The sequence below is a fragment of the Alligator mississippiensis genome, chromosome 3, assembly GCF_030867095.1.
Source record: "Alligator mississippiensis isolate rAllMis1 chromosome 3, rAllMis1, whole genome shotgun sequence".
In the NCBI taxonomy this organism is placed as follows: Eukaryota; Metazoa; Chordata; order Crocodylia; family Alligatoridae; genus Alligator; species Alligator mississippiensis.
The window spans coordinates 152,453,862-152,470,223 of NC_081826.1; the positions used below are offsets into that span (position 1 = coordinate 152,453,862).

At 49.8% G+C, this 16,362-nt stretch overlaps 1 protein-coding gene across 1 annotated transcript; it reads left to right on the top strand.

Moving 5' to 3' along the window:
- The first annotated feature begins 6,713 nt into the window (after positions 1-6,713).
- On the top strand, positions 6,714-8,423 carry FOXE1 (forkhead box E1). The gene has a single exon (XM_019490651.2). The coding sequence runs from the start codon at positions 6,826-6,828 to the stop codon at positions 7,768-7,770; it is 945 nt and encodes a 314-aa protein (XP_019346196.2). The 5' UTR covers positions 6,714-6,825; the 3' UTR covers positions 7,771-8,423.
- Positions 8,424-16,362: the final 7,939 nt, after the last annotated feature.

Below are 16,362 nucleotides of genomic sequence, written 5' to 3' on the forward strand. Positions count from 1 at the left end.
GGAGGATGGGTGTAGGCCAGACCCCAGGAACTCGGAACTCTTGGTCGGGTTTTTCCACCAGCTCAGTTCCATGATTCCCCACTTCCCCCAGGTTTACAATCATCTATATACAATCGTTAATGGCAGGCATCTATCTACAACCTGATTAGCTATATCATGATGAAAGGGGTTGATTGTGATGACCCCTTCCTCAGAAAAATGAAGAATTTATGACAAATGCTTAACAACTATTTAACTAGGATGACCTCAGAGGTTATCAGTTAGGTTTCCACTCTTAACAGTAAATGCTGTTGCTTACGGTAATAGATTTCACTTCCTTTGTTTATATGTCAAAAAAACCCAGGCAGGAAAAAAAACATCAGCGCACATGATGCAGCACATGCCACCCAAAAGCAGAGCTTGGCCTGATGGAGCCATGCTCCAGCTGCTAGCCAGACTCCAAGCAGCAGGAGCGCTGTGGCTGCAGCATACCCAGCCCCCAGGACTCCAGGTAAGGCTGCTGGGGTCAGCACAGTTGCTGGCCCCAGCCTCCCCTAACCCACCTGGGATAACTTGCTGCATGCCAGGTGGGATGTGGCACAGTCGTTCCCAAGGGGCAAGTAGCAGCGGCACAAGGTGTGCCACTGCTTCTTATCCCTGCGGGACCAAATATCCACGCTCATCTGGATGCAGCCATTGAGTGCAAGTAGTTGTCACTCTGCTAAGGCATCTCTGTATTAGGTTCCTCACAAGCAATCCCACACACCTCTCTGTGTATATACAAGGGCCTCTGCTCACTGAAACAGCAATCGCTGATGTGCATTCATGGTCTGGGAATAATATCATCAGTCTGACCACTTTACCAAATAACTCAGCAGGTCCTTATATTTAACCTAGATAAATATTTTCCATCTCAGATTTGTTTTGCATAGATGTTAGAACTCACTGTTCCCTAGCTGCCAGCTTTCACACTGCAAAGAGTCCAAATGTATCTTCCCAGTAAAGCAAGGGAGTGCAGTAGAACCCTTATGGAGTGGTGTATGAGACCCCCATGCAAAGTTGTGGGATCCCAAAGCAGCAGAAAAGTGATCCATTAAAGCCAGTGGTGCCCAAAGTTTGAGCCAAATCCTCTTGCCAATGGGGCTCCCCATGGGTCTGGAAGTTCGGTAATGAGGGAGTGATGGCAGTGTTAATTGTCACAGCTGTAGGAGCCCTATGGCAATTAACACTGCCACCACTCCTGCTAAATTTTTTACTTGTTGGGAGCCCCAAGGCTGGATGATGTGGTCCTGTGTACTTGACCAGTGTGTAGGGGGCAGACCTGATGCGTAGCTCTAGACCCAGTATGCAGAGCCTGTCCTAATGTGCAGCCCCAAATCCACTGTGCAGGGCTGGACTTGGTGCACAGCCCTAGTGCACAGGGTTAATTCTTGGGCCAGATCTGGTGCATGGGGTCAGTGTACACACCAGATCCAACCTGCAAACCTGGGTTTACATGCTGGATGCTGCCTGTGGACTGGATGTACCCTACTTATCTGGTATATGTGATGGAAAGGTGTCCTGATGGAACCTCTACATAGGAGAAACCAAACAACTGTGTACCAGAATGAATGTGCATCGAAAATCTATCAAAGACAAAAAAAAAAATACTCTGGTACCTGTGGGTGCACATTTCTCACAAGACAGCCACTCTCTCTCCAATCTCTCAGTTCTAATCCTCAAAGGGAATTTACAAAACACTTTTCACAGGCAAGCCTACGAACTTCACTTCATCAACCTACTGGATACAAACATCATGCACAAAATATATTAATTGGATTTATTGCACCTTATAACCTGCCTGCCATCCAATAACCCCAGATAGCCTCCCTACATTTTACTAGCTACATTTTATCACAAGTCAACATTCCCCTCATCTCTGGCACACCCCCTCCCCCTACCTGTCTCCACCTATTAACTCCCATCCCATCTGATCTTCTTTGCCTGGTATTTGCATTTTCACAGACCTGCATTTTGCATACTGACTTAAGCTTCTATTCCATCCAGGAGAACACAAGCCAGCAGACTCTCCCTATTCCTGAAGAAGGGTGTTTGTACCCAAAAGCTTGTAAAGAACATGTATTTCAACTATTTAGTTGGTCTACTAAGAGATACCACAGTTACTCAAAGAACCTCGTCCATCAATAAGCAGATGTACCTTTATGCATCCCCTTCTCTCTGGTCATAGCAGAGGTTTGCAATACAAAGCAGAATCACTGGTATTACCAGCTGAATCAGCTCCCTTAGGACGATAAATCCCACAGGTCAGGTTAAGAAGTATCCCTGCTAAAACTGGACAGAATTGCATTAGCCATTGCTAAGAGCCACACAAATGGATATCAGCTGTTTTTCTCCAGTCCTGTCTGACTCTCTGTTTTCAGGCGTCCCCTTCTCTCACTGGCTTCCCTTGTTTCTCTAAGGCTGTTCTCTAACACTGTTCTCCACCCATCTGCAGGAATGAAAATGCTGAACAAACAGCCCTGTTTAATGTGCTGAGGAGTCAAATAGGAACAGGCAAAGCAAACGGGCCAGGCCTGGGCTCTTGAAGGAAACAAGGCTGGAGCAAAGTTGGGAAGGCGCTTTCAGCCAAGAGCTGCAGCTCAGTGGGCACCTGAGGGCCCCGCTCCGTGGGCGGCGAAGGCTGTTGAGCTTCCCCAGCCCAAGAGCTGCAGGATGGGGCAAGAACAACCCGTGCCCCCTGGTGGCTAGGGGGGGGCATGGTGGCCGTGAAACACAGCAGTGACAGCAGGATCACGGTGGCGGTAAGTGGTGAGCTCCTGTAGATGCCACTGGCAGTGTCGACAGGGGTGAGTGCCGAACAGAGGTCAGCAACCACCCTCAGATGCTGCCAGCAGTGTCAGCAGCGGCCAAAGGCGATCGCTGACCACCCGCAGATGCTGCCAGCAGTGTTGGTGGTGGAGGGAGGGAGAGCAGTGACTGCCCGCAGGCACCACTGACAGTGTTGGGGGGGCCTTTTCATAGGGGGTGCACCACCATGCTCAGGAGGTGCACGTGCACCTGCATGCACCTCCTATGGGTCACCAGTGGGATGAGGCCTGGCGGTGCCTGGGACAACAGTGCTGGCAGCAGGTGAGGCCACCTGCAGGCTCCGCCACCTGCAGCAGTGCACTCCAGGCCTGTCCCCTGCCAAGTGCCCCTGGGCGTGTGAGGAAATGTGGGGACAGCAGCAGTGGTTGCTGAGCAGAGCCAGACACAGGCATGGGCAAACCAGGTGAATGCCACAGAAAGGAAGCCTGAAAATAGTAATTTTTTCCCATTGTCCGATTAGTATTATCAATCGTTCTCCCTGGCTAAGGAGGTCCTATGCGAAAAGTTCCCCCGGGGCCACCAGTAGCCAAGGTACGGGGGCGCTACAGGCCGGCGCCGGGCGGGGCCAGCGCGGGGCGCTCGGGCGGCGGGAGGAGCGCGGGGCGCAGCTCGGACCCCGCGGGCCGGAGAGGAGGTGCTGGAGGCTGGCGGGGAGGCCCCGGCCCCGCAGTCCTGCGGCAGAGCTGGATCCCCGGCGCCGCCGGAGAGCGGCCGGGAGGGGCACTGGGGCTAAAACCGCAAGGAAAGACAGGCCAGTGCGAGCGACCTCGCTTCGCTTCGCCGCCGGGCTGGGGGTTCGTTTCTCCTCCCAAGACTTGCTGCGCAGCCCGCACCGGACCCGCCCTTTCCCCGCGCAAGAAGGCATCGACCCTTCAGCCCCGTCCCTCTCCTTCCAGATGTCGTCGGCGCCCGCCCAGCACGTGTCTTTTCTCGTTGGTTTGCTTCGGGGATTGTCCGGGACTGGGGTTACTTTTCCCTAGCTGCGGAGCGAGCAGCAGCCTGCGTCCTGCCCGGCCGCCCGGGGTGTCGGAGCAGGCGGCGCGGGGAGCGGGGCTGAGCTTCGCTGCCCGACTTCGCCGGGCCGCGCCCGATCCCGCCCGGGCTGCCTTGATAGGCACATCGCGTTACATTTCATTTACAATTCAGTTTACATTTTTCAAATTAAGAATGAATAATGCGGTAGCGTTCGAGCGACGTGTGGCCGTGATGGGCCAGGAATGATGTGAGCTGCAAGCGTTTGGGGGGCGGGGGCGGCTTTGATCGGACGAAGAATGTCTTGCATTGGAAAACCTCCCTCACTTGACTCCAGCTAGCAGTGCGTCCAATAAAAGCTGTCACCCACAAAAATCCTTGCCTCGCATAATAAGTAGCATTGAATTTAAAACTTAAATGGAAGAAAATGGAAAGGAAACGACAGGTTTCTGGTAATTTGCATGAAGGGAATAGCGCAAATGTGAACGAAACAACATATTCGTGATCTATCTATCTATCTATCTATCTATCTATCTATCTATCTATCTATCTATCTACGTGTATATATATGTGCGTGTGTGTGTATGTATATATGTGTGTGTATATATATATACACATATATATATATACACACACATCCACATTTTCCCATGCTTAAAATGAAACATTACTAGATAGATAGATACATAGATATATAAGGCATTTATCTCTCTCTCTAGATATGTATACACTATATATATAGTAATGCCTTATCTATCTGTCTGTCTGTCTATCTATCGTTTAAGAGAAGACGTTGCAAGCACCTGGCCCTCTTCATTTTAACGAATTGAGGAAAAAATACGAGCGCAGGAGAATATTTTTAACATCATTTCAAAATATAAAGACAAGGGTGAAGCATGGATGCGATCCTGCTGTGCTGTTGTAAAGGAGCGAGGGGATTTAAAGCGCAGACGATGCAGCTGCTTCTTGGAGAATAAAGGAAGCGTTAAAGAGACCAGGCCCCCGGTCGCTTTGCCGAGTTAGGGCGTTTATTAAGAAAATCAATAGTGTGCTTTGGCTTCAAACACCGCGCGTCTCCGATGCAAGCAGGCGCCCAGAGCTCGGGCACACCTCGCCGCCTCCAGGCTGGGTTGAGCTGGGGCCGGGGCCAAGCACTACCGGCTGCAGCGGACACGAACTCGTGCTGGACAGCACCAAGACCTCTTTGCTCCCTCCGCAGCCCAGCTCCGAAACCTTTTTGTAAGAGGTGTGAAGAACTCCGGGTTTCCCTTCACCGCCCCGGCAGATGGACCAGGCATTAGGGGCGCTGTGTCCGGGCTGCAAACCCCCCACCCCCGGGGCCGGGTCATTGTACACACAGAGCGCCGTGAAGCGAAAGCTGCATGAATCTTAACGATGCACACGTACTTGTGTAAACACACGAGTACTCACAGGGTGCGTACACATCAGTGGGCGCATCTAGATGTGCATTCAGGCACTTTTGCTACTGCGCATTAAGTGTAGTACTGCCAATATGAGGTGCCATAAAGGTGCATTAGAGCGCCCTAATGCGCGGTAGCAAAAAGCGCAGGACTTTTTAGTGATGCTTAATGCAGAGCACCCTATTTCGACTGCGTATTAGCATATTAGCGCTGTTTTGATGTAACACTTTAATGCACAGAATAGGCAACTGTGCATTAAAGAGCACATATAGAGGCAACTCAGTGAGCATGTCACATGCATTCATGCATCTTTTCTAATGTGCAATGAATTAGTACCTCCAATGTGAGGTAGTAAATTAATTTGCATGCTTTTTAAGTGACACTTAAAGTGCAATGGGCTATTTTACTGAGCATCAGTGGAATGTCATGGGTTTTTATGTGATGCTTTAATGAGCAGTAAAACAGTCTACTGCACATTACAGGACACGTGTAGAGGCACCCACTGTGTCTAAAACAACAACACCACATATGCACCCCTGTATTTAGGCATGCACGGCCATAGGGGTGTGCATGCTTGGGTATATGTGTGAATATATGATATTTGTATGCACATGATACTCAGGCACGTGCTATGCCCAGCATTTAGACTGAATTACACGTCAATATGTCTACCCTTATGCCTACATTGTCACACGCAGTGATACCTATGCATACGTATTGATAGATGCCTATACATGTATCATCAGTTCACTTAGAGAATAAAACAAAACCATATAATTAATGCAATATATAAATGTACAATACGTGAAACACATAGCTAAAATTCGTATTCATGTGTGTATTAACGGGCATATATACGCAAACATGTATCTGTCCTTCTATCTGGCACATGTTGACAACATGTTATAGGAGCAGGACGTTGGCTGCCGTGGTTCCCCTGCTTTACCTGTGGCAGGTTCGGGTGTTAGGTCGGCAATCTTACTCAGCGTTTAGATGATGGATTTGCATGCAATGGTTTGGCTAGGGATGATCCTACCTCAGACAGGGGTCGGACTAGATGACCTCTGGAGGTCCCTTCCCGCCCGGCTTCTAGGTGCACGTCTGTAGGCACGAACGCAGAGACAGCTGCTAGACCGGATTTACCTAGCTGCTAACGCCCATGCACAGCCCAGTGCTTACTCGCACCCGGTGCAGTGTCTAGCTCGGTGTTTCTCGAGCGGGGCGCTGCGCTCCGCAGTCCTGTCACCGGCACTAGCTCCCTTCAAAGGACTCGCGCGGTACAAAGCGGAGCTTTCCAGCGGGAGCCCGGCGCGATAAAAGCCTCTGCGAGCTCTTTGCACCACCAGGGCGGTGTTGTGCAGTCAGAAAACCGAGTGGCGAGCAAGGGCGGGCACTTCCCCAGGGTCCCCCCCACGGCCAAGCCGGGCCCTCCCCCAGGTGTGGCAGGGGCGGGGGAGCCCGCCCAGGTGCGCCTGCAGCGCCGGGGCCGCGGCATAAAGGGAGCGCGGGGGCCCGGCCCGGCCCGGCCGTGGGGGCTGCTGCTGCCGCCCCGGCGCGCGGGTCCTGAGCGCCCGCCCGCCCGGCCATGACCGCCGAGAGCCCCCCGCCGCCGCGCCGCGCCAGCCCCGCCGAGCCCGCGCCGCTGCCGGCCAAGGCGCAGCCGGGCCCCGCGGCCGGGGGGGAGGCGGAGGCGGAGGCGGCGGGGCGCGGCGGGCGGCGGCGCAAGCGGCCCGTGCAGCGGGGCAAGCCGCCCTACAGCTACATCGCGCTCATCGCCATGGCCATCGCGCACGCCCCGGAGCGGCGCCTCACGCTGGGCGGCATCTACCGCTTCATCACGGAGCGCTTCCCCTTCTACCGCGACGGGCCGCGCAAGTGGCAGAACAGCATCCGCCACAACCTCACCCTCAACGACTGCTTCGTCAAGATCCCCCGCGAGCCAGGCCGCCCGGGCAAGGGCAACTACTGGGCGCTGGACCCCCGCGCCCGGGACATGTTCGAGAGCGGCAGCTTCCTGCGCCGGAGAAAGCGCTTCAAGCGCGGGGACCTGTCCACCTACCCCGCCGCGCCGCTGCCGGCCTACGGGCCCGCGCCGCCCGCCGGCTACCCCGCCTCGCCGCCCGCCCTCTTCGGCCTCAGCCCGCTGGCCCCGCAGCCCGCCCAGCCCCTCAGCCCCGAGCTGGCCCCTTCCCCTGCCAGCGCCTGCTCCTTTGGTGCGGCCGGGGCCTTCCCCACGCAGGCCTGCGCCCTGCCCCGGCCCCCCAGCACCGTGGCCTACAGCTACCTGGGCCCTGCTGCCCCCCTGCAAGTCAACCAGGGCTCCTACTCGCACAGCAGCGGGCAGCTCTTTGGGGCCCCGGCTGCCTCGCCCCCACTGAGCAATGATGCCGCGGACTTCTATGGCAGGGGGTCACCCACCGCTTACCCCGCGCATGGCTACGGTGCTGGCGGGCAGCTGGCCGGGCATGGGGCCTACCTGCATCACGGGTCCTACCCCAGCAGTGTGGAGAGGTTTGTTTCCGCCATGTGAGGCCGGCAGGAAAGGCTCTATCTCTCTTTTTAAGATGGGGAGGACCCAGCCTTGAGCGTGGGGTAGGACTAGATGGCCTCCTGAGGTCCCTTCCAGCTCGGTTTTTTTCTCACCATTCTGCGGAGGACACTGTCTCCAGGCAGGAGCCTCGCACCCTTGCCTGAGTTGGGTAGGCTCTCTGTTCATGGCGGGAGCAGGCTCCAACAGGTTCTTTTCCAGGGCCACCAGACTCCACCTGACAGCTGGTCGTGGAGACTCCTACGTACAACGCAGCGTGGAGGAAGTTGGGGAAACAAGACTGGACAATGATGGCCCCTGCCATTAGCCAGACCAGGAGTTTGGTTAATGCAAAGGACCTGTCCTGAGCTTGGCCGCCGCTGCTCTGTGGGGAGTCTTAGCTGGGGTGCTGCCATACCCAGCAGCACAGTGCAGAGACTGCTAGGGAGATATTGACAACTATGAATGCACCAAGAGATTTTCCTCCCCAGGTATCCAGGAAGAGGCGAATTGTGAACGCATTCTAGCAAATGCACATTGATTCATTAGATTGCATTTTCTTTGGGTCCGAAAGCTAGCAGGCAGGGGAATGCCTCTATACAATTCTCTTTCTACTGACTCTTGCAATATAACAGCAATAAATGGTTCTGTTACCACTCTGGGCATCTGAGTATTTGCTATTTTAAATAAATATACTTGGTTGTAACTTTCTTTACAGCAAAGTAACTTCCACGTGACAATTTCTGGGCAACCCCTTCTTTAGCCATGTTTGCTGCAGGTCAGCTTTCTTCCTTCCAGTTGGGTTTGTGCATCATGTGATTTATTTTTTCCCAAACCAGCTGTGATGGCAGACTGGCTGGGGAGGGGGAGGGGGCTATTTAATCTCGGGGCAAGTCTATGGACCAGTGCTTATCTGAGCTTGGGTGGTAAAAGTGCTTCCGATTCTTCTAACCAGCCTGCTTAGGGACAGGGGAGGGGGAAAATAAAGTTAACTGGAAAATGAGGGGCTGATGTGAAGCCCACTGAAGTCAGTCTGAGTATTTTTGGAGCAAGGTGTTTCTTTTCTTTTTTTTCTTTCTTTCTTTTTTTTAAAGATGCAGACAGTCTTACACTACTGTAAAAGTGCCTCTTTCAGGTTACTTTATGTTGATTGGGAAGGGATGTAAGGATTGTGTTTTTTGGACTTGGCTTCCTTCCCAAGCAACAAAAAGTAAACTGAATGAGGCACTTTTTATAGTAGAGTAAGAATGGCAACACAGGGAGTAATATAATTTAATATTGACAATGTAAGCAGGAGAAGAGATGCATGCACCAAAGTCTCCTCAAGACCACTTAAGTGCTCTCTCCCCTTGGCTACACTGCCTCTCTACTGCATTTTGTCTCCATTTCTCATAGATCTGTGGTTACTTGGTCCTATAGAATCTTTCCCCTGTCCTGCCTATCCAAGACTTTAATACCTTATTTATTGGTTTCCAGGTTGATGTTTTGTTATGCAACCCTCTGAAGTTTAAAAAGAAACATCTCTCTGTGTATTAAGAACTATGTGTAGTAGTTCTGTGATGCTCAGCCTTCACCCCAGGAGCTATATTCAGCCTACAGAGCCATGACATTTGGCTTGTGGGACTCCCCATGGGCTCAGAAATTTGGTATCCAGGGAGCAGTAGCAGCATTAATTGCTTTGAGAGCTATGGCAATTAATGCTGCCACAGCTCCCCTGCTGCCAAATTTCTGGAACCTTCAGGAGCCCCGAAGTCCAGATGGCATGGTCCTGCACACCAGATTGCAATGGCCTGCTGTCACTTCGCAGCTGGATCCAATGTGTGAGGTCAGGCCATGGTCAGATCTGGCACATGGGGTTGTGCCAGCGTTCCAGATCGCAACTGCAGACTAACACTTCAAGCCGCTCCTGCACTGGATCCAGCCCACAGATGGACCCTGTGGGCAGAATTTGATCTGCAGATTGTCCCTGTACCACTCATCTGGCCCTGGGGACTGGAGAGTTTGAGCACCACTTGTATAGTTCTGTGGGACAGAGACGTGGAGGAGGGATGGGGAAATGATGCTAGCAGTTTAACTTTGTATGTCCAATTTGCTGTTGTTTGCTATTTTTAATATTGACTCTTGTTTATATGAATACATATTGCACCAGTTCTTTGGCAAATCATTTTCTGGCTGCTAATACTTGCTCTCTGAGGGCCTGATCCTTCAAACACTGATGCATCTGAGTCTGTTTGCTCTTCCCAGTAATCCTGTTGTGCTAAACACACATACTGTCCTGCATATGAAGCTCATCTTGAGTTCACTGGCAGCCTGAGCATACAGGGCTTGCATGCCACAAACCCTTAGTTAGTAAGATAGTCATGTTAAGTCACTTCCTTGCTTTCTGATGTAAGGATTACTCACCTCAGAAAGAAAAACTGGATTCAACCCCTTTTTTTTTTCTAGTGTAAGACTAAAAGATTCATCCTTTTATCTGAGGAAAAAGATGCCTACTGTGCCAAAAGCTTCTTAAGTAACTAGTGATTTTCTTTTCTTTTCCTTTGTTTTTTTTTTTTTTTTTGCATGCATAACCCAAAATGGTGGTTTTCAGGGGACAATCCTCAGCACCAGAAAATTAGCTTCTCCCCTCCACCCCCCACATCCTTTATGGTGTGTCATATTGGTGTCAAAATACTCTTTACTGTGCAAGGAGTGAAACTGAGCTGAGATGCCTATAATAGACACTATTTCCGTACCTGGGTTTATCATAGATATTTATCAGAATTTTGTGTCTTAGTATACTTATATAGAATTTCATTTTGGTAGTTTTTATCATTGCAGATCAATGTTTTGAATTTATGCAATTCTGGAATACGATCTAACAAATTTGAAGAAAAAATAGATTGACAAACTGAAAACACCTAGCTGCTCATGTGGGCTTGTTCATGCCCACAAATTTTGCTGAGTTTATTTATACCTGCATAGTTCAAGTGGAAAACCTATTAATTTATTTTCTGTCCGCACTATCTCAATTTAATGTTTTGTTTAACTTGGTATAACTGTATGTGTGCTATAATAGGATATAAAAATGGCACCTCTAACTTTATTCAGAAAGATGCAAGGAACACTGATTTTTTTTTTTTTTATGGTTATGTACATTGACTGCTTATTTAAAATGGGTAAGTATGGATCTAGGCTAGTGGCTAATGTTACAGTGCTTACTTGGGAAAAACTCCCACTAAAACCTTTGGTCAGCCACTCAGTCTGTTGGTCCTGTTGCTCACAGGACCCATTTCAGTATTTTCTCAGTGCACCTAGTGTCAGAGGATTACTTACGCGGGAATTTTTTGCTTTCAGGACTGTGCATTAGAATGACTGAAACCGATTGGTATTGTCCTTCTGATGTCAATAGGAATATACCTGAGTGCTAGGTGAGCCACTCTAGCATTTGAGCAGTCATCAATGGAGCTGCAGAGGTGGGGCAAATCTGAATGAGACAAGAGGGTTGGATTCCACTGGCAGATACACCTTGTGTTGACATGTAACAAAAGGAAGTTTGACCAAGAGGGGCAGATGAGAACAGGTTGCCTGCTTTTATAGTCCTAGCCCAGGGAAAGTTAACTCGGCTTTCTAATCATTATTACTGTGGCTTTTCTGTTGCAGACAGTAGTGTAACTAGGGTGGGGTGACCAGGGCGAGAGCCCTGAGCACCAACTCAAGAGGGGTGCCAGAACAGAAGTCCCTCCCAGGAGTCTGCCCTACCCTAATGTGCTGTTGAATCCACTGTTTCCCACTGCTTCCAGCAACAGGAATTGGGGGCATTTGGGAAGGTGGCATGGGGACTCAGCCAGTTGGGCTCAAGGCTCTGGCTGTGAAGAGGAGGGACAGCAGTTGCTCAGAGCCAGTGGAACAGTTGGAGGCTTATGGGGGTCATGTCCCAGTAACAAGTCTCCTTCTCAACCTCATGTTCCCGTCCTCCTTCCCCTCCCTTCTTGTGGGAAATGTCTGCCTGCAAAAGTGGCATGTCACTATGGCTTCTCTATTGCAGCTGCTGCTTGAAGGTCATCAAATTGTCTATTGCCACTAGTGACAGGAGTGGGGGACACTTGGTGATGTGGGTGACTAGAGGCAACAGCTGCAGAAGTGGGCCATGAAAGGATACCTGCACCTAGTGGTTGCTGCATTAACTCCCTGGCTGTTGGCCATGCTGAAACCTGCTGAGCTGGGGGCAGACCACGCGTGTGTGTGCACGCATACTCAGCCCTCCACCCCAGCCTGGGATTGACTCCAAGAGACTCCAAGATAACTGATCTAAGAACCAACTAAGGTGTGGAGAAGTGGCAGCTATCTGAACATGGATTTTGGAAAACAATCCACTATCTATCCACCCATCAAATGTGCATGTGCTCTATATAGTCCTGTGGTGCACATAGTGAACAACAACTTCGTCAATGAAAATGCCTAAGCTAGATGCACAAATGCAGGGACTTCACATGGAAGGGCTGCAGACACAACTGGGGCAGCAAATATAGTTTTAATGTGGCCCTTAGAATCAAATCATGTACAAGACATAGGCAAGGCCAGACAATTGATACTCAGACTATTAGCCATGTTGGTCTAAGGACGTAGGTAGGTAAGGTTCTTTGGGTAGTAGCTGGGAAAAAAAGTTCTTTGCAAGCTTTTGGGAAAGTTTGCAAATAACTTTTTCCCAACTACTCAGTTGATCTAATAAAAGATATCACCTCTACCAAAAGAACCTTGCCTGACTAAGACTATTTGGTCCTTAACAGACTGTCCTCCATATAGACCCAGTATTAGGCTCTTGAGGCCTTGGGCAGAAACTAAGTTGTGAGCCCCACAATGGATGACCTATACTGCGGATTTTGTGAGTACAGCCAGATCAGTCGAGATGTGATTTTTCCAATGATTAAGACTACCAACATGAAATTCTATATAAATATACTAAGGCACAGAATTCTGATAAATATCTATGATAAACCCAGGTAAGGAAAGAGTGTCTATTATAGGCATCTCTGCTCAGTTTCACCCCTCTCACAGTAAAGAGTATATTGACACCAATATGACACACTGTAAAGGATTGGGGAAGGCTCGGGGGAGAGAAGCTAATTTTCTGGTGCTGAGGATCTTCCCTCTGAAAACCACCATTTTGGGTTATGCATGCAAAAAAATGAATCACTAGTTACTTAGGTGACTACCTGAGCCACCACCCCTTCCCTCCCCGACGGACTGACCTGCTGGGCTGGGGGTGGGGCACACACGTTCATGCGCATGCACTCAGCCCTCCACCCCAGCCTGGAATTGACTCCAAGAGGCTCCGAGATCTATCGGTTGATCAAGATCCACTGGTTGGTGACCACTGCTTTATGGCTATGGCTATAATCAAAGTAGAAAGTGATTATTTACCCTGCTTTAATTAACTCAAATCCATGCTAGTAATGGGGTATATTAAAGAGTACTGGGAATCTGGTCACAGAGCCTAGAGGTGGTATAGGTATATCTTGTCCACCTGATCCTAATTCTCCAATATGAACATTTGCTTAAATTGGTCCACCAAGAAATACAGGCCTTGTGTACTTGAGAGAGGATTTCTCTGGGAAAAGTGTACCATGATAATGTTGGTGAAATTCCCTTGTGGAGACGCAGTTTATACTGGCAAAGGAGAGCTGAGCTGGCATGGTTCATGTCAGTTGCCTAAGGCATAAGCAACTGTAGCAGAAGGACATTCTGACCAATTCCACCTGCTTAAAATGATAGAGCTGTGCTGGCAAACTCTGCGGTGTAAACCAGGCTGTAGAGCAAGAATTCTAAAAGCACCTAAGAGTAAAGGGTATGCGAAACAGGCCCTATTCAATTTGGATTCAGATTCAGCCCGAATAAGGGACAATGATTTGATTAGTTGATTTGAATCACTGTCCCTGATTTGATTCGGACGAATCCAAATCTGAAGATTCAATGCTGATTCAGGGAATCAGCAATTTGGACATAGACACAGCTTTAAATGTTTTTTCTACATACCTCGAGGTTTGTGAATGCTGCAATGCTGGGGCACATGGAGCGTCCCACAGGAGTGCAGGGAGGGGGGCCCTCCACGTGCTTGGCAGCAAACCTGGAAGTGGACTGGAAGTACTTCCAGTCCACTTCTGGGTCCTCCAGGGAGCGCGCAGGGAGCTCCACCCATGCCCCCCCAAGCTCGGCAGTCACCCACGGGGGGACCCTGGGTGTCCCCCCAGACCCAGCAGGCACCAGTTGCCAAGCTGGGGAGGTGTGGGGGGGGCCCCCAGCACGCTGCCTGGCAGACCCAGAAGTGGACCAGAAGTGCTTCTGGTCCATTTCTGGGTCTGCTACCAAGCGTGCTGGGTAGTCCCCCGCGCTTCTGAGGGACGCTCCATCCACCCCACCATCGCAGCATTCACAAGCCACCTGCTACCTAGAGGCATGTAGAAAAAACATTTGAAGTTGTGTCTATGTCTGAATCTCCAAATCTTTCCGAATCTCTCTGAATCGATTCAGAGGGTTCTGAATTGATTTGGAGAGATTAAAGGGTTGTCTGATTTGATTCGAAGATTTGGCCACCGAATTGGGCCAAATCTCTGCTGAATCGAATCAGGGACTGAAGCTTCACACAGCCCTACTAAGAGGATTTAGGAGTCCTAGTCCAATGGTATGTAATTTAGGCACTTCTGAACCTAAATCTTACAGACCGAACTATGGGTCTAGGGCCAGCCAGGTCTGGCCTGCAGCCTTCTCCCATACAGTTCTGTGGCTCAAGAATGTGGTAATGGGTCATCCTTTGATCAACATAGTTCTGCCAAGGAAAGCATTTATCAGAGATGCCATATCACTTTGGCAAAGTACCATTCTGTTAGGACACAGGGCATGCATACTACCTGCATGTCCCAGTAGTATCAACATATGTTTCTCAGGGCCAGACAGACTGGATTTCCTGCTCTCTTCTTCTAAAACATGGCTGAGGTAAGAGGGGAGTAGAAACCCTCCATTGACATGAGGCTCTTCCTGGCTTTCCTGGTTGCAGGATCCACCAGGGAAAGGAGGCAGCGAACTTACCTCAGGTTCAGTGATACTTTGGTCCACTGACAAAAGCAGTAGGTTGTTCCCAGATAGGCACAGGAGTTAAAATTCAAGTAAAGACCTGTTGGCTTTATAGGGGCACCTGATCCTCTGTGAGCAGTGTGGACATGCTGGAGAACATATACTACACTAAAATCAGCAGAATGTGTTATTTCAGAAAGGGGAAAGGAGCTTTGCTTTTCCTGGTGAGGCCTGCCAGAGCCTGCAGTTGCTCAGGTCTAAGGCAGAAAAACACCAAGTCTTATTTTCACCAGTCCCTCATCTAATAACCACAGTAAAATTTTACTTTGACACCCTCTACAATGTGGGAAGACCTGAGAGTTATATACATCAACAAAAATATCATTTTAGAGCAATTGGTTTAATTATCTTGAAATCAGAGAATCGCTGCTCCAGAAGCAGCATCACCTCTGGACCTGCACCATGCACATGACTCCCTGCAGTGCGCACGGAGGTGTGTGGGCTGAGGGGCTGCAAGACCAGGCACTCATCCATCTCTCTGTGCAGACACTGGGCTGATAGAAAGGGGGCATAATTGCACTGGAACTAGGAGAACAAAGTAGAGGGGGCATTTCAGCTGCTTGTGATGTACTGTATTTCAGTGCTTAACAGGATGCAACAGTGGCCTTGGTGCATCTTGTGATCACAGGACATTTGCAGACCCAGAAGTGACAAAGCAAGATATCACTACAGCAACTGAGCAATGGCAAGTAAGACTGCTAAAAGACAAAATACTCAGTGTCAGTGTGGTATCTGCTGGATAACAATAAATATAGGTTTTCTATCCTTAGATTGCTGCTGTTGGAAACTAATTCTGGTGAGGAATTCAGAATTTTTTCATTGCATCAGTAAACCAAGGGCTGTTGATGGTGAAACATATGAACACAAAACTGAATGTGGGGCTATCAAGCCCAGCCCCTTGTATTTTCAGGCACCCATTTACTCAGGAAGTGCCCCAAATTACCTCTTCAAACCCTCACACACAGGTACAAGGCACAAAACCAAAAACTCCAAGAACACCCCACAACATGCAATTTGAGGGTTAACTCCCTGGCTACACTGACACCCCCCTGAAGCAGTAGCATTTCCCATAGGGACAGGGTGGTAATGAGGATGGTAAGGAGACCCCTGCCACCACTCCTTGCAGCTGGAGCCTCTAGCCCCACTGCTTCCATTCTGTTCCCTCCTTCTGCCCCTTCCTTTCTATGCTTAGCACCTGGGGGTATCCCTAGTTACACTACTGCTCAAGGAATTGTTGAAAAAGGGCCACACCCCATGCTACAGAGGAAGACAAAAGCTCTCCGCAGTTCTGAGCACTCTAATCTAGGGGAAAAAATGTTTCCTGATCTGAGATTTCACAACTAATATAACCCTGATTGGAAGATTGAGTCTCTCCGGCCAGGTACCTCTGAGTTTTGAAATACAAGTATCAGCACAACCGAGTCAAAACCCACAGCCTTAGCTGTAGCCAACATGCCAATGCTCCAGAAGTATGTAAAAAATACC

Excerpts from the sequence above, each read along its gene's own strand:
- FOXE1 (XM_019490651.2), top strand. The coding sequence starts at position 6,826 with ATGACCGCCGAGAGCCCCCCGCCGCCGCGCCGCGCCAGCCCCGCCGAG.